Source organism: Tyto alba, unplaced genomic scaffold (genome assembly GCF_018691265.1).
Source record: "Tyto alba isolate M040663 unplaced genomic scaffold, T.alba_DEE_v4.0 Super-Scaffold_40, whole genome shotgun sequence".
NCBI classification, from domain to species: Eukaryota; Metazoa; Chordata; class Aves; order Strigiformes; family Tytonidae; genus Tyto; species Tyto alba.
The window spans coordinates 38,683,246-38,707,050 of record NW_024881316.1 but is presented as its reverse complement, the minus strand read 5'-3'; the positions used below and the strand labels follow the sequence as shown (position 1 = coordinate 38,707,050).

At 41.5% G+C, this 23,805-nt stretch overlaps 1 protein-coding gene across 2 annotated transcripts; it reads right to left on the bottom strand.

The window, feature by feature from the left end:
• Positions 1-1,163: 1,163 nt before the first annotated feature.
• KCNS3 (potassium voltage-gated channel modifier subfamily S member 3) lies at positions 1,164-23,424 on the bottom strand. Of its 2 annotated transcripts, XM_033004544.2 has the most exons (3): positions 22,872-22,895; positions 18,877-18,917; positions 1,164-2,938 (listed from the first exon to the last, which is right to left on the bottom strand). In XM_033004544.2, the coding sequence occupies exon 3, from the start codon at positions 2,887-2,889 to the stop codon at positions 1,405-1,407; it is 1,485 nt and encodes a 494-aa protein (XP_032860435.1). In that variant the 5' UTR covers positions 2,890-2,938; positions 18,877-18,917; positions 22,872-22,895; the 3' UTR covers positions 1,164-1,404. The 2 variants fall into 2 exon arrangements, with proteins under 2 accessions (XP_032860435.1, XP_032860436.1); XM_033004545.2 differs by lacking the exons at positions 18,877-18,917; positions 22,872-22,895 and adding an exon at positions 23,382-23,424.
• Positions 23,425-23,805: the final 381 nt, after the last annotated feature.

Sequence of the window (23,805 nt, the reverse complement as noted above, 5' to 3'; positions counted from 1 at the left end):
AAATGAAAGAAAATGAGTGTTCAGAAACACCATAGACTTCTATAAGATCCTTGAGTTTCTCCAGCACTCCTTTATGCTAGGCTCAAGGGTTGGCTTTCCTTTTAAATAGGCCTAGAAGATCCAGTTGGAACCAGAGCAGGATTAGCTGGCTGCATATGAAATCCCTGGAGAGGAGAGGAATGCATAGAGCTGCAGCACTGTGCTGGGCAATGAGCACTGCTCCAGCCCATAGCACAAACCAGGAAAGCTGCCATCACCCACAGATGAGCTCTAGAAAAAGGAGCTCAGACAGTTTCATATACAGATGCCCACACGCAGTGCCCACCCTACATCTCTGAGGGGGGCTATATGGTAGAGGAGAGTATGTCCACATATCTCCATTGCTTGGCATTACAGCCCTGGACTGAGAACCAGTGCAGCCGAGATGCCACTCACATTTGCTCCTACTACTGAGGCAGTAACCTCCAGCAAAGGAGCAGTGCTGACAGCAGGGAGCAATGACTTGACCAACACAGACGTCTGCTTCATTGCCCACAAAACAAAGCCTCTGGGGGAGCCACCACTGTGGTCTTAAACACAGCAGGATCCTCTCCAGACACCAGAATTGCTCAGGTTTGCAATGGAAGAAGAGGTGGCTAAATGGTACAATATGCTCCTGTCCTGCCTATACTGGACACTTCATCCAGGGACTTGTGATTTAGATCCTTCAGGACCTGATAGAACTTGACCATGCTGGCCACTGGGAAAAATATAGGCACAATGGGATTAATTTATTTTAACAAACTAAAAATGTATTGTGCTTTTGGAAAGAAATTCATAAATATTATGCTTCCGTGGAGTAAAAACAATATGTACCAATATATTTCCTGCCTCAACTTAGAAAACAGGTTCCCAACTCCAAGATTACATAAACGTGCCAGTAAGCACAGTTTTACATGTACGTAATTACTTTTTTTTCCTGAAGTATTTGCAGGTAAAAACTTCACTGACCTGTGTGATGGTTTTTATATGTTTGTAATATATCTCTACCTGAAAAGCAGCAAATTATAAAAGCAGATTTTGTATAAGCTATGAGATTGTTGCAGGAGAAAAAAACAACCAATTAAAAAAAAAAAATAAAACCAAACAGACACTGATCTTACTTTAAAACTATTTTCCTGACTTTTTCTCCCAAAAAATGCATAACATTAGTTGTGTAAAAACTAAACTGCCATATGAGGCATATTTTAAAGCCTCATATAAACAATGAAGCTTTTATGGCATCCTCAGAGCAAAGAATGTCCAAATATGGCTGAGAGTTAAGTACCCTGAGAATTAACTGCTCTTAATAAATTCACTGAAGTTTGTAAGTCCACATTTACCAAGCATCAGAAGAGAAATAAAGGGAAGAGAATGTGATTCAACTCATTTTCCTGTATCATTCTCTAAAGATGTTGTGTTATAAACATCCTCCATATCTTGGATACTGGAGGCGTCTGTTGAATCTTGGTCACTGACTACAATTCCTACTGAAGAAAGGCTAGAAATGAAGGAGTGCATCTTTTTTGCATAAATATCCCTAATGTTAAAATAAGGTAGGTCATTACATTTCTCTTTGTGATCATTGTTGCATTGGTCTGGATCAATATCTTTTTGTTTTTGATAGTACTTAGAAAACTTATTGAAAATAATGGTGATTGGAAGTGCTACCACTAGTATCCCACAGATAATGCATAGGGTGCCAAGCAGCTTTCCAGCAAGCGTGACCGGGTAAGTGTCCCCATAACCAACAGTGGTCATGCTGATGGTTGCCCACCACCAGCAAACAGGGATGCTGTGCAATTCTGATGAGTCATCATCTTTCTCTACTGAGTAGACAAGCACTGAAAAAATAGAAATCCCAACAGACAAAAACAAAAGCAGAAGTCCAACTTCCTGATAGCTATGTCTCAAAGTGGCGCCTAAAGACCGCAGTCCTACAGAGTGCCTGGCCAGTTTCAGGATGCGAAATATCCTCATTAACCGCAGGATCTGAACCACTTTCCCCATGTTTTCAATATCTTCACTTTCTTCTTCCTTCGTGTCCACGGCCAACGTGGCATAAAATGGGATAATAGAGACAAAATCAATTATATTCAGTGGTTTCTTCCAGAACTTCTTTTGACTTGGAGCAGTGATGAGCCTGATCACTAGCTCAGCAGTGAACCAGATGATGCACGTAATCTCCACAGCTTCTAGCACAGGGTCTTCAATCTCCCTGTCATTGGCATCCAGCCTTTGAAACTCTGGCATGCTGTGAATGCACATGGCCACAATTGATGCCAGGACAACACTCAGGGACGACACAGCAATTAACTTGGCAGACAAGCAGTACGCAGGATTTTCCATTCTGATCCAGATCTTCTTTCTTATTTCACCAAAACACAGATTGTCAAACTTTTCCAGCTCTTTATCAAATATGGATGACTCTTCGTTAGAGGAGTCTATACTTCTGTCATTGCTCTTCTGATCCCAGTCTTTCTCAGGACCTTCTTCTTTCCTTTCTTGGTACCGATTGCTACAGCAGGAATCAATAAACAGCTCATTTATCCCCCAGTACTCTATTTCCTGGCAGAAGGAAAAGACACAAAGTTCTTCCATGACATGAAGTTTGCCCGTATAGTAAAAATTCAGAACATATCGGAACAAGGAAGGATTCCTGTCAAAGTAATATTCCTTGTCTGCAACACTATAATCATCACACAGTTCTAGAATAGCCTCTTCTGAATGGCATTTGAGAAGTTTCCCAAGTCTGGTATGGGGGAATCGGAGCAAGGTGCTTTGATCCACTGATTGCTTAAAGCCACCTACATTCAAATTGATAAGTTCTGCATCTTTGCCAGGTCTGCGGAAAAATTCACCATAAACCATTTTGAACAGACGAGTTCCACTGCTGGTGCCCAATAAGATTACATTGAACCTGAAAAGAACATAAGATATCATTAGAGCTTTTAATTCAGTTTTGCTCTTTTCCGTTCTTTTTTCCATCTCCAGTTACTGTGAAAAGCTATAAGCAAAAAAAGAGGGGAAAAAAAAATAAAAGAAACTAAATGATGAATAAGAACACCTAATTCATCAGTAAATAATTCATCAAATTCATCAGTAAATCAGTCTGAGTTCTACTATCACATTGAAATTAATTGTCACAAAATAATTTTACTCCAATGACGTAAAAAAATCTTTAGTTTAAAGACAGTAAACTTGTCAATGCATCAAAACATTTAGGACAACACTTAAGAGTAGGTGTCTTTCAATTATGGTTTCAGTAGAGTTGTATTGATTTATATGATGTTGCAATTTATAATCCACTACTTTCAATGTTATCTGCTTGAATGTGGACTTCAATTACCTCTGTTGTCATATCAATTAATTTCTTTCTAGAGTCATCCACAGAAGACCATTCTGTACTCTTGAAAACATATCAAATGTGCATTTGAAGCTTTCCAACTCCTGACTTCAGAGTTTTGTCTAGTACATATTTGGGTATCTGCACTCCCTCAATGTATTTTTCTACCTGCCTTCCTACTCACCTGGAGTGTCACAACCCTTTTACGGCCTTGGTCAGTTCCAGAAGCAATTCCTATTCTGTCACAGCATAGCCACAACAACTACAATAATGCTAAGAAGTTGGTGTTGAAATGCCATTTCTGGAAACAGGAGCTTCCAGAGATGGAACTTCCACAGAAATTTTGCCTCAGCAAGAAACTGTGGATAGATGCAGATAGACATATGGACATTTAAATATTTCCATTATTTTACTGTATGTTACATCATTCAGCTGAAACTGAATTCAAAAGGGCAGATATAGTTACTAGCAAATAAGTTATTTTTTTCAGGAGAATTTAACTCTTGTTTTCCTTCTAAGGAGCACTTGTCTCGAGCCAAAATTGGCCATTCTTACACTTGTTATGAGATTACATATAACTACTGATCATGAGAAGAGCAAATTTTTTTGATCTCTGATGCTTAACCATTAATTGATGTATACTAAGTTAATTTATTTCAATTTAATATGAAAGTCGACGTATTTTAAATGTGACGAGAGCATCATAATTCTCCAGTCCTAACAGATAGACCCATATCATGCAAAGAAATTGTTCTGGTGCTCTTTAAGGGCTTGGGGAAGCTACTCAAGGAACAGACAGTAATTTCTACACCTGTCCATCTTCAGTGCCTCCTGCAATAGCACCATTTATAATTCAAAGTTGGTACATGTTAGAGTTTTAATATTTTTTTGCTGCTCCTCAAGGTCGCCTGACTCAGTTAATGAATGTGATCAAGGTTATATCTATTACCCTGTTCATAGTGTGTGCACCATGGTTGCGTCCCTGCTGTATATCAACATGAGAGAGGAGCACTATCACTGCTTTACATAAAAGAAACATTTTGGACATTTTACACAAACAGGAATCACTGTAAACTTTAATTAAAGTGCCAGAGTGGATGGCTGGGATACTGGGCCTCAAGGGTGAGCCCCATTTTACACTGACAGAACAAGTAGGATGCAAAAGAAAAAAAATAACCCCACCCCACAGTCTTTATTCACTGTCAGCTAGAACAATTCAGCTTTCATTCAGCCTCAGGTACATGTATTATTGGACTAGGTTTTTTGAGCCATATAGCCCCATGCCCTGAATTTGTAAAGATAGCAAGTGCTTTCTTTCTGTAGCTTCAAATACTAGACTAGAGCCATGGAGTCTTGTGGAGAAAGGAAGCCTCAACTGAGCTGAACTGACCTCTTGATATGAATCACCTGTGAGTACCCTGAACAGAGATAAGTCTGCACCTCCACCACTGCTGCAGCTCCATCGGTCACCAAAAGAAACTGACCATGAAACTTCTTAGGCAACTCTATTTAATCCAGAACTGACTTCCTCATCATTTTTAAAACAAACTGACTGAAGTGGTTGCATCACGGAGGTAGAACAACTTTCCAGCTACCAATCCCAAGTCTATCGTCCTAAACGGGAGGATCCAGCTAGGCTGCTTGCCTTGGATGGACCCACTCTGCTGAAGAGCTCCCAATCTCCTTTTACTGCAGCAAGACCTAAATGGAGACAACCCCATCCTGCTTCACAGTAGGGTCAGCCCTCATGCTCAATGTTATCCTTGTCACTTGTTGATTATAGCAAAAGATGGAAATGGGAAAAGCCTTGAAAACTGGATTCAAACTTCTGATTAAATGCCAAGGAGAGAAGGAAATGGAGATACAGATCCATGCTGAGAGAGAAAGCACCAAACTGTCCAGGGAGCTGAAGAGCTTACCAGCCAGAGTTTGAATCCCTCCAGCTGAGACTCTTTCATAAGTATCTGTAAAATGCAATGATTTGTTTTCTCTGTGATGAAGAACACCTACTGCTTAGAGGAGCAGCAACTCCCTGCAATTGCCATGAAGGAAGGGACTTCTGTTGCCTTCTTGCCTCTCTAGTGCCTTCAGGATGGGAGTGAGAACAGAGAAATAGATTAGTGAGAGCTCATGGTGGCAGGGTTTCAGGGCACGAGTTAAGGTACACTCCAGAGTTTTTTAATACAGATCCATTTATCTGTTTAGGGGGAGGTTTCAAAGGACTTTCTCTGCCATGATCTTCTTACCTCATCTTTAACTTCCTCACATGCAAGGGTTTCTTTAGGTATGTCACAAATATCACTACAGATATACTCAGTGCTGTTCTCTCTTACTATTTTCCTAGTATTGATTTTTGGTAGACAAGTAGGAATACAGGGTCTGATGCTATAAACCTCACGTATTCTACTACTTATTCTTCATAGGACTCATTCTAACCAAAGCTACTGAAAATCTCATAGTAATCTCCCTAACAACTACTGGCATGTATAACACATGAACAACTAGGCCCAGAAGATGCTGAAACTACATATTTGCTCTGGTAATTAATTCTGCAAAAACAATTCTCTATCCAGAGAGAGCTTTATTTATAGTGAAACAATAATATTATTTTGAAAAAATGAGAAGAAAGCATTTATTTTTCTAGACACACTACAACTCCCTTTAAACAACTTATCTTAAATCCAAATTAGTTTGAAACATTAATTTTACTGTGTGCATAGCCTACCATACAATCAAGATAAAGTTCTTGTTCTGCTAAGACACAGGGGCATGGGGAAAGCACTACATGAGACACTGTTTTCTAACCAAGCAAGCCAGAGAATAGCCAGTTTCTATGTCATGATAAACTGTGTACATAGAAGTGATTTTACACCTTAAGACATAGTTTGAAGACAGGTATTTACTAGCTAACAAAATAACTGTAAGACACACTTGCTCCAAGCATTTCCCAAGGCTCACCTTTTAGCAATGATTAATACATAAAAGCACTGATCTCTACTAACAGATGAAGGGCAGCAGGACTCAGCTGATAAATTGTACCACACTTCACTCACGATCTACAGTCAAGCTGTATTTTACAACACTGTAAATTAAAAAAAAAAAAAAAAAAATCTGACGGACTGGGGTGACTAGACATCAAAGTATGTTCAAAACCAAAAAGACTCTACTTGATTAATTTCAGTGAGTAAAATCTCTACTTCTCTTTCAGCAATTCATTAAGATGATGGCACTGGCAATGTAAACTAGTACTATAAAAAACAGCTAAGATCTCAGATTATCTGGGGGCACTTCTGACCATAACAAAAACAAAACAAGTTTTACTCAGAGAAAACTAAAGCAAGAACTTAGTGCTCAGCAAATCCTTAGTACACTAGACTCTGACTTCCTGTTGAGACAGCAATATAAAACCATATTGATTATGCAGATGATATTCATAATGGTGCCTCCATGTAATTCCTCTACATAATAAATTCAGTGAGCAACAATTTACTGCTTTGTTTTGAGGGCACTGTAGTCATAATTTGTGCAAGATACAGAAAGAAAATGGATCTTGCTCTAGGAAGGCCAAGGTCTGGAACCTAATATAATACTACTATTAAGTGATTTTTAGATTAAGACAAGAATGCACAGGAAAGTTTCATGACAACTATGCCAAAAGGAGCTTCATGATCTGAAGAATGTCTTGGTTGACCTTGGTCCCTGAGCCGTGGACCAGGACATTGTTGTGCCAGGCAACACCAGAACAGTTTGTGGCATTTAAACAAGGGACTCCAGCCACAGGGCAAAGACCACAGATGGCAACTTCTGTCTTAGCACAACATGCTCTCTACTCAAGGGAACCCTTTACTCACTCAACCAACTTTTTTACTCAAGGGTAAAACTGTGCTCAGCTGGAAACGATGTTTTCCTGGAGTGACAAAGCCTGTGTCATGAATATCCTAAGAACATTGAGCTACCACAAACTTGCAGCTCTCAACTTAAAGTGCAACATTAGCCTCTTTGATCTTCTGTAAACAACAAGTATTCATATATAACATAATAAACTGCTAACCATTCCAAAGCACACACTTCTTCCCCTGGAGACAGTATAAGAGAGTAAGCAAACACATACCAGATGTTAGTTACTTGGTTGCTTTAATTGCTTCAGTTGTTTCAATGAGCTACTGGGTAAGAACTCATATAGAATAGAAAATGAAACAAAACACAAAAGAAAGATGCTTACTGGAAGAGTCAACATTATTTTCTGAGATGATGAAAAAACCCAGCAAATAGAAGTTCCAAATGTTGAGCTTGAGGGCTAAATAAAAGCCAGTCATAAGGAAAGCTGTGTGAAAAGGATACAAACATTAGAATAAAAATCAAAACAAGAGGATCCAACTCTTCCCAATCCAATTTGGAGATGGGCTCTAGCCAGTGTTTCTGCAGTCATACATTGTTGGTGAGGCCACAGGCCCATTGTCTGGCTTGGAAGGGAGATTGCAAATTTCTGGGCTTTTGCATGCTGTGAAATCCCTAAAGCTCACAAAAGGAGATCCACAGAGACAGAGTTTGTATATATAGTCCTTCTGAGAGAGCTATGCTACAGATGTATAACATACTGCAAAGTGCAGTTGTTTCCAACCTCGTGGAACTAACCCCTAAAAGATTTTTAGCAGCAATGTGGATCCTATAACACAAATTTATTTGTCAGCAAAGTTTCTCTTTCTCAGTTAACATTCACATATTCTCTACACAAAGTCCTCGTATTCTGTGAGGTCCTATATCACAAGGTTCAATACATCTTTTTTGACATGTTGCACATTTGAGCACGGTAGTACATCAGCTACTGGTAATTCCAAATTGGGACAATTTCAGCTTTTGTTAGCATTAATCTGTGATTATACATGCGTAATGGAAAGGAAGTTGAACTGATTTACAGTTAGATAGACTATGTTGTATTTTGCTACTTAAAACATTCAAAGACAGCACATCCCTATAGATTTTCTACCAGTTTGCTTAATGACTATGTTGTCTATAGCCTCATCTCCTCACACAGGAGCACTTCATAAACCATTCAAGACTAAGAAAGTTCACATTTCAGGATCGTTTCCTCTAAATTGAAATAATGTAGATAAAAATGGCCTAGTCCTGCTCACACTGAAGTCAAGAGGGATACAATACTGATGCAAACTTGAAAGGGCACACAAATCTCTATAACTCTACAAACTGTTTACAGAGCTCAAGCACACTTCCTCCCAAAGAATCTCATGCTCTTGGTAGGTTTCCATTTTAGGGTTCCCACATCAGAAAACTGAGTTTTGAGCAAGCTCACTCTAAAGAGTCTTATCTGGGCACCCAACCATCTCCAGGCACCAGATTTTGCCTCCTAATGATGCAGACAACCACCTGGGCTGTAACTACTGCTAATTTCCTAACAGTTAAGAGCTTCTACAAATCATCCTAGCTACACACGTGCAGCTTTAGACACCTAAGTACTTTTAAAAAGCTGAGGATATGAACCTAACAAATTTCAGCTCAAGATCAACATTTTCACTGATTTTTTAAGTGTTTGAATATGGCCACACATCATAAGGCAAATACTTGTCTAATACACCACCTAAAAGTACTGTCTATGCTTTCTGACTCACTGAGCATAGTAAAACATCTAAACGCATGTATAATTTACTTGATCAATCACAATTAAGAATTTGGACTGAAATCCAGCTAGTATGACTTAAGCTATTGTCTATCAGCTGTGTAGTAATAACTGCTTTAGTACACATAATTAAGCCTGAAAAAATGTAAGGCAATATTACTTGTCACAGCCTCTTTCTTTGGGACATAAGCTGTAACCATCAACTCTCCTTTGTAATATTTGACACAGTTAACTGTAAAATCATCTGCAAACAGTCTGTAGAGGTAGAGGTTAACTTAAAAAAGTCATCTAGCACAAATAACGAGACCATCTGAAGAAACTCTTCTGTGGTTATGGACATTCTGTGAGGCAAAGAGGATAAATTCATCAGCTAAATTATTTGCTCAGTTATAATTATTTTTTATATTCCATTGGCAGTGACACCCTTCATCCAGAATATTGCATTAAGTTGCCATGAAAATAATAGAATTATGCAACTACAATTTTCTTAAAATGGATTAATTACAACATCCCAGAAGACCTTAGGTAAATAAAGTTTGATTTGAAATATCCAGGGCCAAATTTTGTTCTGATGTTACTTTCACGTGAGCCTACTTGTCTAAGTTCACCTCTGGTAGAATTCTACTGATGTCACCAGACTGCTTTAGAAACTGAACTTGCGCCAAATGTTCATGCATCTTTGCAATAAAATGGAGATCAGAAATAAATTATCATCATTTGGAAGCAGCAGTAGCTGCTATGAGCACTGCTGACAATAAAATGTAAAATGTAAAATTATTTAAATATCTGTACCTGTGGAAAAATAGTCTTCAAGACTGCATAAGGAAGAAATTGAGCGATTATAACTCAGAGTTAAAGAACACAAGCAAGAGTAGAAGAATGAGCACCTTCAGCCCATGGTTCATACCACTTAGATTAGGCACATATTTTCAGGTGGAGTCCATCTCTGTATTGACTAGGTAAGCAGCCTATGTGACTAGTGTCATAAGGTGTCTGACTTGCATGTGGCTACTACCAGGTAAAACGAATCCTCCCAAAGTGAAATTCTGCTGATTTTCACTACGATGATGATGGCAAGGACAGAACATATGCCAAAGGGTAGGTATGAGAAAGGAGCAAGGGAAAACTCCCTGTAGCATCAACATGACAGAAGCTTCTTTGGGAATGCAGTCTGTGATCTGAATTTCTTTCTCATGTACGTAAACAGCAGGGCGAGATATCTAATACCACCCAGTTATCAGACTGTCATTTTGTAAAACAATTAAAAGAAAAAAAAAATAAAGAAAAAGGTATCCTCTCTCTAACTCAAAAAGCAAAAGCTCTGGGAGATAACAGACATTATGACAGTTAACAAGACTTGCACCTTTCGACATTCCCAAAGGCTCTGCAATTTATATTCCATTCATATGAATTAAAAGATCATTATCGACCTTAACTAAGTGGAAATGATAGATTAAAATCTGTTTGCTTGAAAACCTACCCATAAATCCCCACCAGTTAAACATAGTTATAATGCTGCAGTTATGACACCTGTTGGTTTCCACATTAACCATTACCTTGAGCTATATTGTTCCAATTGCTGAAGTTCACAGAAATATTTAAGAAGATCCCAAAGGCATTATTATGACCAGGTCAGCATTGCTGTGGTTTGATGGTAAAAGAAATTGTCACTCTCCAGGTTAATTTTTTGCCAATAATCTTGTTTGACAGGTCATCTTAATGACACCCACCAAGGGCACAATTTCAAAACAAGAAGTACTGTTTGAACTGAACATTGTAACTTGTAGGTCAAAGGATATCTGCAATAAGAGCAATTTCGATATATTCCATCCTCAAATTAATATTCTGTACCTCATTTTCCGCTGAGTCCTCTGTTGTTTCCATTCAAGTACTTCTCCAATAAGCATGATGAACATAAAAACCTATTGGTATATCTATTGTGGTAATTTCATAGTACCACTAGCGTTCAAAAATATCTGATACATGGTCCCAGCATTAGATACTTTTCCATATATGCAAACAAGATGTGGAATAAAGATACATCAGCATGTTTCTTAAAAATAATTCTGCATTGTCCTTTCATCATTGATTAGTCTAGAATCTAAGGAGGTCCTTAGTGAAACACTGTTTCACTTGTAGAGGTAGTTTAGCTTTGAAAGGTTAATTACCTACGCAAATAAGACAATGCAGATACCCAGACAGGGAAAGCAGAATGCCTGAGGTCACACAGCAGATCAGCTGCCCACAAACAAGCATAGCCCACATCCCCTCAAACCATCACTCTCATCACAGTCTCCTCACTAACTATCACATACCACACTGGGTACTGGTACCCTGAGACACAGGATCAGGTACTTGGGCCCAGAGCCAGCAGCCAAATGCATTCTGACAGACTAACCCCATAGCAGGTAATTAAAAAAAAAAATATAAAAATTTATAAGAGTAGCCTTACAAACAGAAATGGCAATCTCTAACAGAACTCCGAGGCAGGCAGCCTGTATTTAACATGCATACTGCTGCTGTTATCCAGCAAACTGACCTGTTAATGATCCTACACAAGCTCATTTTTCCTGAAATATGACACCTTCAAATATTTCTTCATTTTTAAGAAAAGCACATTTAGCTAGAGAAGAAAACCTAAATAATATTCTTGCATTTGTAGTGAAGTTTCAAGAGTCAGTGATTGCATTGGGACGCTATGATGGCAGAGGTGAGAAACTGCACAATCTATCCCACCACAACACCTCCAGGCCTCACATAAAGGGATAAACAATTAGGCATTATATTTCTTCTTTAGTACACAGATCCATGAACCATTTAAGACTCTTCTGATTTTGCAAGAAGAGTGTTAATGGCTTACAAGCCTCTGCACAGAGGCGAATTATACCCACAGTGAACCATAACTCTTCCATGTTAAGGAAAAGAATATAGAGATTGGTGAAATTCAGAATATTCTTATCTCTTTTGGAAGGGGAAAAGAGAGTTAAGATTAAGACTTAACTCACTGCCAGGAAGACTGACCTGATATTCAAAGTTTTCCATCCATTAGTCCATCCTGGATTTCCTCATTGTAAAGGAAAACTAGCTATTCTTACTTCTCACTTTGGAGACTGAGGAATTGCCCTCCAATTCTTAGCACAGATGACTCCTGATGCTGCAGGACTGTTGATCATTTATGCTCCTATATTACTTCTTCCCGCTCATAACATTTCCCTTTTTTTTTTTTTTTTTTTTTTTTTTTTTTCAGAATCAAGATATTTCTAAAGGACACAAAGTCCAATCACAGCATTCAGTTTCACTGGATGAAAAAGCTGTTCTGAACAGTGACAAATCTATGTACCCCATAAAGTAGGGTTTTTCCACCTTATGCTGGGAAGAAACATCTATGAACATAAAACCTAGGACTATGCTGTAACACATCATAGCAGGAAAAACTGTTAGGAGACATGTGAAATCAATCCTGCCTGTGCTACCAATCACACCTTCACTAGCACTTAGCCGCAAGACCAAAATAGCTAAAAGGGCAATCCAGCTGCAGCTAGCACAGTGATAAACCATTCAACTGGTTACCCATAACTTTTGAATCCATTACAGTTTTATTCTGTAAAGTCCTGGCTTTGGGATAAGCTGCTTAAAAAAATTCACTCCCCACAATATTTTTATGGGTGTATCTCAGTTACTTTGTTGTTTTTTTTTTTTCAGTTGGTCAGTTGGTTTGTTTTGGTTTGGTTTTTTTAATTTATTTATAAATAAAATGGTTACATTAGTAATATGCTAATCAACTATAGAAATTAGGTTGGGAATGGACCCTTAAGAGTAATATAATTCAATTCCTCTCCCACCTCAAGGCAGGATCAGTTATTCCTAAACAATTTTTGAGAGATGTTTATTTAATCTCCCGTGATAAAGCCTGGCCAGACAGGTTGTGGAATCCAGTTCAGTGTTTGAATGCCCTTGTTCACTCAAAATTATTTTCCTAACACCTACTTAAGCATACCATGCTGCAGTTCAGGCCTATGGATTTATGTACTTAGAGTAGATTTGGAATGGGATGGAGTCACTGAGGGTGGACAGCAGAAACAGGCTATGTATAAATTCTATGGAACAGTTCAGTCTCTTCCTTTGATATATATCTAATTTTACTTGGCAGTCTGAGTAGCTAAAGTTACATGGCATTTATTTTTTTTTATGTTTTGAAAAAGTCTATTAATCTCAGAGATAAACAAAGGTTTCCTTTACCACAGTAAAATTCTCCAAGATACTTGCAGAGTCTCTTAGGCAACAAGACCACAAGCAATTGTTATTGTGGATGTTTTGGGTGAAACCTTCAACTGAAAAACTGTAAAAACATTCTTCTTTGAAGCATTTTAATTTCACTACAGGAGTCTGTGTCGTTCAAAAAAAAATTCTCTTGACCCAAGACAACTCTGAAGCAAAGCTCCAGATCTCACTTATGTAAGTCCTGCAGTCTGCTTTGATCCAACAATCACTTTCAAAGCATCCAAGTAACTTTTACAATGTGTGGGCATGCATGACATCAGGTCGCACGCTAAGGAAGGGTATGTGGAGACAGCTGAAGAGCATACCTGCAGTAGAGACTTTCTTGAGCATAGAAACGTCTGGATGCAAAAGAGGAGTTGCAGACAGCCTTCCAGCCAGCACTGAGAGCAGCTGGTCCAGCATGCTACAGGTCAAGCCAGCCAGTTGCATCCATCAGGTGTCATCTCAGAGTGGAAGACAGACTGTAGCATGGTGCTACAGAAATGTTAGATGCAGACCAAGCTCTAGGACATACTGTTCGGAGCCACTATGTAAGCCTTACCCATACTTAGGTCTCTAGAAGCCTCAATTTCTTGGAGCACTCGAATTTCAGGGCACATGCTCATCACTCCTATACTGGACATCTCTTTGTCCCACCCCTCCTCTTGACTTTCCAAGTAATATCACAACCTAATTAATGCTGACAAGGTCCTTTAGAGGTCACCTTGTCCAACACAATGTTCAAAGCTTGTCAAGTTAGAGCAGGCTGTTCAGGGCCAATCGAGTTTTGAGTATCTATCTCCAGGATTTCCCAATCTCTCTGGCCAACCTGGGCCAGTGTTAGACCCCTCTTACGGTGAAAATATTTTTCCTGAAGTCTAATCAGATGGTCTTTTGTTGCAACTTGGGTTCACTGGCTTGCATCCCATTGCTGTGCATCTCTGAGAAAAGTTTCCCATTGGGTAACTGTAGACCACAGTAAAGTTTCCCCTGCACCTTCTCTTCTTTAGATTGAACAAACCCATTCTGTCAGCCTCTCCTTGTATGCTATGTGCTCCAACCCCCAACCATCTTGATGGCCTTCTGTGGGACTCACTTCAGTGTGTCAGTGTCTGTGCTGGAGAGCCCAAATGTAGACACAGTCTTTCAGATGCAGTTTCACAGTGCCAAGCAGGTAAGAATAACTGATTCTGTGGACTTGCTGGCTATACCCTTGCTAATAAAGCCCAGGATGCAACTGGCCTTCATTGTGAGGGCACACTGCTCACTCGTGTCCAACATGTTGCCTACCAGGAAGCCCATATCCTTTGCCACAGAGCTGCTTTCCATTCAGTCAGGCCCACAATGGAGTTTCTCCAGGATGTTGAAATCCCTTTTAACAGCATCCTGTCAGCATATCAGTCTTAGTCGTCAAAAACGTAAGGTATTTTCCCCTCTTACTTCAACTTGGCTGTTCCCACAAAGCATTCAGCAAGAAAGGACATTTGCCAGAAAATGTGTGAAGCTAGTACATTACAGGCTGAGATATAAAAGTGCATCACAGCACCACTGTTCAATTGAATATTCATAGAAATAGCTGAGGCATTGTCATTGTACACAAAAAAAGAACAGCCAGTAAACAAGTTTTTCACCAAATAAGCATTAGTCCTACTAGTGCAATTCATCTCAGCGCCTGTCGGTATTATTACCCGATGCTTTTTCAGGAAGTGTTGAGTAGCTACTAACACCTGGATTTACATTTGCAAAATAATACTGCATATTGTCACAACTTGTAAGGTACTATAGGTATTACGTGCATGGGCTGGATTCTGGACATATTAATACATGTGTTAGCATAGCCAATAACAATATAGCCATTTACTCAACCCAATGTCAGGCCCTATAAAGTTATTCAGGTGTAACTTTTACTATTGCTTTCCAATGACAGAAAGTTTGGAACAGAATATAAAGACAAACCAAATTAGAAGGAATTTCAGAAGCCAGAAACAGACCTTCTCCCACTTTGTTTTTACAAACATATTTTTCTAATGTCTAAGATGACCCATACAAATGTCCAGAGAACAAAAATGAGGACAGATAACTAGGTAAATTGTAAACCTAAAAAATCATCAGAGGTTTTGCTGAAGACTTCAACAGGATGAGGGATTTCTTAGGTTTTTGCCTGGGATAAACTTCAGCTAGACAGATTCATAAATTCCCACACTGAGCTCCAAGGATTTGGAAGGCACCACAATATGGAGGCAGTACATACCAACAGGTCCAGAAGAAGATCTGAGAATCTGACCACACATCTTCAGATAAAAAATTAGATTTAATTAAGCATATGCAGTGCATTGAAAGAAACTAATTTAAGAGCAATACATATTTGGTTTTAGTTGGTAGATTCCCTTTATGAGCTGCTGCTTGTAGCAAAGTACCACTAAATGCCACTTTAAGCAAAAACCTGCTTGGCCTTAGCAGCAGTGTTAATCCACAACTCACTAAGAGGAAAAAGAAGACATCTGAAATTACATTTCTTTCTTTTGATCTACCTCTGAATTAAGTACTTCAGTATATGCTCAGTAAAACCTTGGAGAGAAAAATTACTACTTCTGCCTCTCATTTTATTTGTGCAGTGGTTTCCCACAAGTCCCAGGGGCCCCAAAGATCTTTAAAGTTCAGACTTAGTGTCTGAATATATAAACATTGATACCAGCTGAAATCAGTAAGATTTATCACTAAGAGAAACATGTCTGATTGACTCAGATCCAAGTCTTAGGCCGAGGGCCAGGAGGTGTCAGAGATGCCAGCTGAGACTCAGTCCAAAGTTTTCAGATAGAGGTGGATATACACAAGCAGAGTCTCTTGCAAGTCACTCTGGACTTCTTACAAGCTAATGAATAAACTTGTGCTTAAGTATTACCTTGAACTGGAGCTCTTCCTCCGCTCCAAGGATAACTGATAACTGAAGAAGGCTGAAACACATCCCCTGCTTCTAGCACTTACAGAAGACCTCAGAAAAGGCTGGATTCATGGCCAGGGAATGGATGGAGCATCCCAGAGAGCCACAAATAAGCACTTTGCCTAGCAGCAAGTGCTTGCACGTTAAGCTTTTCTCATTTTTAAAATTCACAGGTTTCAGTGTTTCCCACAGCAACTCTCCTCTGAGTGTCAAATATACTATAAGACCCAAAGAGCTAACTTGTCTTTAGTTTTGTACTTCTCTGTCACCCTAACAAATTAATCAAAATAAGTGGAAAAAACTGCTCTCTGCCTGGTCTAACACACAGGAAACAGTAAAACAAAATCACAACTCCCCAAAAAGAACAGCTTACAAAAAATTAGACCATAAACACCATTACTGTTTCCAGACTAACGGCACTGAGCTAAACTATCAGCACGGACCCATACTATCCCCCTTGTTCAGCTCAAGCTTTTACCAGTTTCATGGGTGAATTAAAAGAGCAGTATTGATCCATAGAGGCTGTCCTCTTCAGTGCAAACATTACACTGGACAGGGAGACACACAGATTTTCTTAGCTTAAGAACAACATACAGGGCAGAATCCTTTTCAGCAGCTTATTCAGGGACAAGGTGTCTGCCACTAAAATGTCATGCTGAAAACACTGTTTAATGCTTGTCACTAGGTAGGGCTAAAACATAGAGGACTGATCTAAATCTGTGCTGAAGTAATGAGTAAGTTATTTTCAAAATCAAAACCTATGGCTCTACTTGTTCTTTTTTCAACTGGCAATAAAGAGAGTTCATAAAATTACAAAGCAGCTTCAGAATCATAATCCAGTTAAATCACCAATTACAATGATTCAGGTAACTGTAGAATTTTAATTTAAAAAAAAAAAAAAAAGATTAAAAAATATAATAAAACCTTCAATAAAAGGAGTCTTCTTTGGGACATATCCAATCCTCCACTGCCCACCTTTTAAACATACCGATTGACAATAATTTTACACTAAAGTAATATCGTGGATTTATCATTGCATCTCAAAAATTATAAGGTCGATTCTTCTCTCACTAAAGTCAAGAGTGAGAATCCCTTTGCCCTCTGCAATATACTCTCCCCTGGTATCAGGAAGGTTTCTGAGCTGAAGCCTTCCCAGCAGTTAACACCGCTGGAAGCAGCATCAGCTCAAGGAGAGGAGGCAGAAGAGAAGCAAGGAGCAGAGCTATCAGAAATGCTTCCAAATTTTATCAAACTACCCAGGCTGTGTCTTAACTCCTCCATGCAAATCAGAGCTGTCACAGATTTTTCCTGAGTTGGTTATCTGCCTCCCACAGGTAACCTGCCTGTAGTTACATGAACAGCAGCAATCAATTTGTTATGCTCAGAGAAAAAGAACAAAAAACAGAGAAATATGAAATGCCTTCTATATGGAGCAGCAAATTGCTAATATGAAGTTTTACAAGACTAATTAATACAAAACAGTTTTTATCCATAAATCTCACAGCACTATATTAACTTAAAAGCCTTGAGCTCCATGCTTTGGAAGCCGAACCTGAGACTTGAGAAGTGACCTGTTCAACATCACATAGCAGGTCAACATGTTCTACTTCAAGTCCATAAAGTCTCTGTCTTTGCTTTGCTTTTAGTGAAAACCAAAAAAGACAAGCTGAGCCCTGAGCCTGTCATTAGAGTAACACTGGTCTAGAATGATTAAACACATGAAAGAATTAACCAGCTTTTAAGATATCAGTTGGCATTTAAATTGCTTGTAGAATTTGATGAACAAAGAACAAAAATGTACAAATGATGAATAAAAATAGGGGAAGCAGAATTCTCTCTGTCTCAGATGATAAAGAACTTCTCCTCCTTAAACCAGCCACACTCCCTTTTGTCCATGTGGACTTTGTTGATTTTTACTGGCAGGCTAGTAAGACCAAAGCACTTCCAAAAATTGGAAAAAAATAAAAGTTCATTTATTAGCCTTTACCCCAAGACAATCCTGTTCAGAGCAGACACGGCTCCAGCAGAATAGGTACACCTCCAGAGCACCCATACCTTGCCAGCACAGCCCCTTGCAGGGTAAGAGGTGAAAAGTGCATTTCTTGCTGCTGCTGGCAGAGGTAAGGGTGGTGTGATGCTGCCTGACTGCCACTGCACGTGGATCAATTCTGCTGGATCAAAATCAGGCAGCTCCCCCAGACAAAGTTCAACCTAAGACAGAAAACTACCTGGAAGAGATGACAGACACTGAGCAGCTGAAGTCAGGCTGATGTCTGCAGCCAGGGCATGTGGCTGCTCTGAACGGAAGGGAGTCCAAAGGGCTGACACGTAACAGCTTCCTCTCATGCCCCTCCCAGCAAATTCCTCAGCAGCTATGACAGCTGGTAAATCAAGATCTCTCACCTCAGTCCCCACTCACCTGCCAGGGATGGCAAGGCAAACTGGGTAAGGCACTTTGGTGTGAAGAGTGAGAAGATGAGCCGGAGAGCTTGCAGATAAAGGGATGGAGAATGGAAAATCGTGCTAAGACCAAGGATATTAGGAGTACCTAGCAGACAGATATCAGTAAGGGAAACGATTTAGAGAGGCCAAAATCAGTGAAGCCTTCTACAATCCTTTATATCAACATTACAAACACTTCAACCACAGAGATCATCATGCTCACTGCAGACTTACCTGCATGAATAGTGCACAACATTCAAGGTCTCAGGCTTTACCTGTAACACAGCAAATGGTCCTAATTCAGAGTAAAATAAGCTCCAGAACAAGAACAGTGACCACAATGGGACCTTCTAACATAAGTGATAAAGCTCATCTTTCCAGAAGACAAATCTCTCTCGAAAATAAGATCATGACTGTGGAATGAGCTCCCTCAGAAACTAAGGACCAATACGGTAAACACCACCTTCATCTCCAAGTAAGATAAATGTTTTAGAAGTCATCTCTTCTGGGGTAGAATGAAAACCAAAACAAAATAAAATCATTACAAGCACCTGTCACATACAGAAATCCCTTCTAAGAAAAAATGAGCACGTTATCCACAAATGACAGATGACAGCAGTTTTAACAAACTACTGTTAGGACTTAAGATACATTATGAATGATGGTAAGACAAGACAGAATAGAACATATTCAAATAAAATGGAAAGTAGACTATAAAGGGAAGAAGCATGAGCAAAATATAGAAAAAAAAATAAAATAGGACAGGAAATGGGATATAAAAAAGAATAAATGGTAAAGAATGGAGAAGGATACTGGGGTTACACCTTGGAGCAGATGATCACCTGACATTAACTGATGCAGAACCATTGACTGGAATGGGTCAAGGATGGTTTCTATCAGCTAAGGATTTGGCCCCCCTCCACAGAAGCAGATGAGTGCAATCGGAGAGCACCCTGACTGATTTTCAGGGCAGGGGGGAGGGCTAGGGGGGTACGGTATCTGCTCTCAGTAAGTAAAGAGGGAACACAGGAAGAAAATAAGATGATCCTACAAATTAAAAGGCAGAAAGAGGCTGAATAGACAAAAATGGATAAAGAGCAAGAAATAAGAACAAAGAGAAGGGGCAAATAGAAGATAGGAAGAAAATATCCACAGGTTAGAGGAATATATTTTATTTATTCATGAGCTCTGTTTTATTATGTGTCCTTGGCAGAAGTCCCATAACTGAAAATTTGCAAGGCAGGGAATGATGCAAGTTTAGAGACTTGACCCTTGTTTCTAGTCATTAGCCTTGGGCTGGTCTTTTTAATATACATGCCACAGCAGCAAGTAAACAAGTTCTTTAAATCAAGAGCCTTTAGACAGGAGGCATGATGCAAACAAATGAGCTTAGCTAGAGAGAGATTCCAGGAGAAAAAACAATAAGCAAGCACAGCCACAACCTGTTTTCAAGTAACCAAGGAAGCATGGGCTGTTAGGAAAGATACTGCCCAACAGGATACAGTCTCCTTCTCACTCTGACCCTAGCACACATCAGACTCTGCAGAGCATCTGCCTTTCGCACACGCTCCTTGTTAACCAGCACTTATTTTACCTGAGAGCATGTGGGGCTCAGCTTCTTCAGCTGGCAGGGGGAAGGGATGCGAGCAGCAGGCAGCCCCGGGAGCGGTGGCCCTGGTCTCTGGCAGCGATCCCAGCACAGAGGCAAGCGATGTGCCGGATGCCAGCTTCGCTGGCGGCTCAGCCAGAACAAAGAGCACACCTCTGGCAGATGCACCAACTCTGAGCGGGGAAAGCCCAGCTGTCTCCACTCTCTAGAATGGTTTAAGGTGCCTCTGCAGCTCCGTTCAGTCACTGCTGAACCTAGTTTTGCATTGAGGTTGACTCTGGCCCATGGTCTTGGCACTGAGTATTACTAGTTGATTTTACCTTGCCCATCACTGTAATTGCACATCTAAGGTGATACTGGTGGCTTAACACTGATTTATCATCTACTCAGGTTTGAGGTGGTTTTTTTCTTCTCTACTGTCCTAGAGAGGGTGAACACAGAAATGCTTCTCCTTCAGGACCTCTTTGCTTCTACAAAGGACGTCTCAGGAAAACATCTGACCTCACCTGTCTCAGGAATAATGCTAGGGATCACACTGGAGTTTGCATCAGTTCAGCTGAAAAACACTTTTCATTGATTTTCTTTGCCCACACTCACAAATAGGAAGTTGAAGGGCTGCTACCATTTTTGTGGGTTGCCCAAGTGCTGAGACTGATAACAAGACATTGACATTTAGATATGGTGTTCAAGGAAGAAGGTCTCTTCAAATAGAGCTTTAATGTCCTCTGCTATGAATACATATAGATTTTTTCTTATTTTAAAAATCAATTTAAACACATTTGTTCAGCCTGTATGAAGAAGGTCTAACAGACAAGTAAAGAACTGTGACTTAGGAAATTTGAATAGTATTTCAGGACCTTTCCCATTCTTCAATTCCTGCAATTGAAAAAAATTGAAATAATGATACTGCACCTCTTTATAAAAAGGACTATTTTGAAATCTACAATCACCATATAAAAACTAGGTGTGATTACTGTCAGTTAAAGCTCTTTTGAGACCTACCCATAAACAAATCATTTACACAATTTCAGAACATAAAATCATCTTTGTCTACGCACAGTGCTATCTCAGCAGAAGTTTAGATACAGAAATTAAGAAGTTTTTTCCTTATTAGCCAATTGTCTTCCACTCCCCCAAGTACTACCTTTTTGAGCAGTGAAATCTAGAAAAGTAGGAGGCAATGAGGAGAGGCTACAGTTCTCTATAAAAAAACCCTCCATTCTCATCACAAGTGATTACTGGTTTCAACACTGCTGCAATGGGCAGCTTCCCCCCAGCAGTAGATACTAAACACACCTCACAAAATTGAAAAGCCAACTCTGCTTCCTAGTAAGCTTAGGATACCAACACTGATCAAATCCTACTAAAACTGTAGATGATTTAACCCTAACTGCTTAGAACAGAGGAGGATTTTGGAAACTGCTACAGTTATGACTGAGGAAAATAAGAACGTGCGGCCCAGGATATGCCTCTGAAAATGAGACCTTCCCAAGGTATCTCAAGGTGGACACTCAGAATTTGACTCACACATACCCTCTGAAAATCCTGGCTCAGGTACTAATTGTGTTCTTGCCTCCACTGTCCTCTTAGGATGTTAGCCTGGGTACCTTATGCCATCTATTGGCCTAGACCAGCGATGGATGCTCTGAGGAGAACTTTAATTCTGGGAAAGCGACTGTATTAAAAGAGATCTGCTAGTAGATCTGTAAATTATGTTAATGAAATCAATACCCTGCCACTACTCAGATCTTGAGGTCTCCCTTCCCCAGCAGACACTGAGTTCAGCTTCCAGAGTAACCAGCAGTTGTGCTTTCAATTAGGCAAAAGAAAAATAGTATTGAGAAAGGGCTATCTCACCAGCAAGAAAATCCAGAAAATGAGCAGTGAGAATTTTTACTGCCTTACAGAAACACGTAAGAAAAGTCTTTTTATAACAAAATAAAGCTCCATCAAAATCTACCTGGATCTAAAATCAAGTAAACTATCCCCAAACTTAGTGAGTCTGCTTTAAGTCAATCACACAGAGAGAAGAGACTTCTCCCACATTTCTTTAGCCACAGAGGCTACTGTAGTGATTCACGGCTGCTTGAATCTAGTTTACTTTTAAATCTAAATGTGTTTTTAAAAGGCAAGGCAGAGCTCTGCAATGCGAAAGGGATTCAGAAACATCTCTATTGATCCGCTCTGGCACAAGCCATTAAAAAGCAGCCGCGGAGAAGTCTGCAGGAAAACCGCGGGCAGCCCTGGCAGCGCCTCGTGTCCCCCGCGGGGGGCAAAGCGGTCCCCGCCGCCCCCCCCCCCCCCCCCCCAAACCCCCATCCCCCCGCCCCCGAGTCGCCTCCTTTCGGGGGGTCGGCGAGGGGCTGCAAGTCCCGAGCCGGAGAGTTCAGCGCAAGACTTCGGCGGAGCAAGAAGTCCCCCAGCACCAGGCTACATCCCCCCCTTCCTCCTCCTCCCCCGGCTGTTTGCTCCGCAAAACGCAAGCGGCAACCATCGCACCTCCGGCGAGCCGTGCCGGGCTTCACGCCCTCCCCCCCCCCAGAGCCGCGAAGCCGCCGCCCCGCCGCGGGCCGGAGCGCGGCCGCGGAGCGGTGCGCAGCGGGCGGGCGGCGCTGCCTACCTGGAGCCGCGGAGCCACCGCGGGGCCGCCCCGCGCAGCCCAGGGTGGGAGGGGAAGGAAGGCGGCGGCGGGCGGGCTCAGGCGAGTCCCCACCCCGGCCCCGGGCACCCCCCGGTCCCCGCCCCGGCGCCCCGCTCCCGTCCCGGCGCCGCAACGGACCCGCGCTGGTCCCTCCGTCCCGGGGAGTCCCCGCTCCGCACCCGGGGGTCCCGCTCGCCCCCGGGGCGGCTGCTCTCGGTGCTTTCTAGAAGTCCTCCGCGCCCCCGGGGTGGGGGGGATCCTGCTCCGTGGCCCCGGGAGATCCCGCACCGCCCCCGGGGGGGTCCCTCTCCTCTCCCGGGGAGTTTCCGCACTTTGCTCGTCGTTGCCGCACCGCATCCGTGGCGTCTCACGCCTCACCCAGAGGGTCCCTCTCCGCCTCCGGGGTGGGGTGGGTCCCGCTCGGGGAATCCCTCACCCACCCGCACCCCGTCCCCGGAACACGCGTGGGTCCCTCCCGCAGCCACCTACCAGGCAGCCTCGCTCTCTCCCACGGCTCGGAGGAAGACGCGGGGAGAGGGGAAGCCCGTCTGGAGAGGGTGATGCTGCCAAGGCTGGGCAGGGGGGGGCAGGGGGGGCTGGCGGCAGCCCCCTCCGGCCCCTGGGCTGCGGCAGCGCGGCGGAGCAAGTTGTGCTCCTGCCGCGGGGCCCCGCGGACTGGGCTGCTCGGCTTTTACCTCCCCGCTTTTGTGCGGCAGCGGTGCCAAGTACCACGCAGATAATGACAACGCGAACGGGATTGATCAGCTCTGGCTTCAGTGCCGCTGATTTGCTGAAGTGGCAAATACACGGCGTTATTTGCCGGCTGTACAGCGTGAGATGGCGGGGTGTCCCCCCCCATGCTGCAGAGAGAAGGGATTTCTTCGTCTTTTGCTCCCAAGAAGTTGTCTGTGTC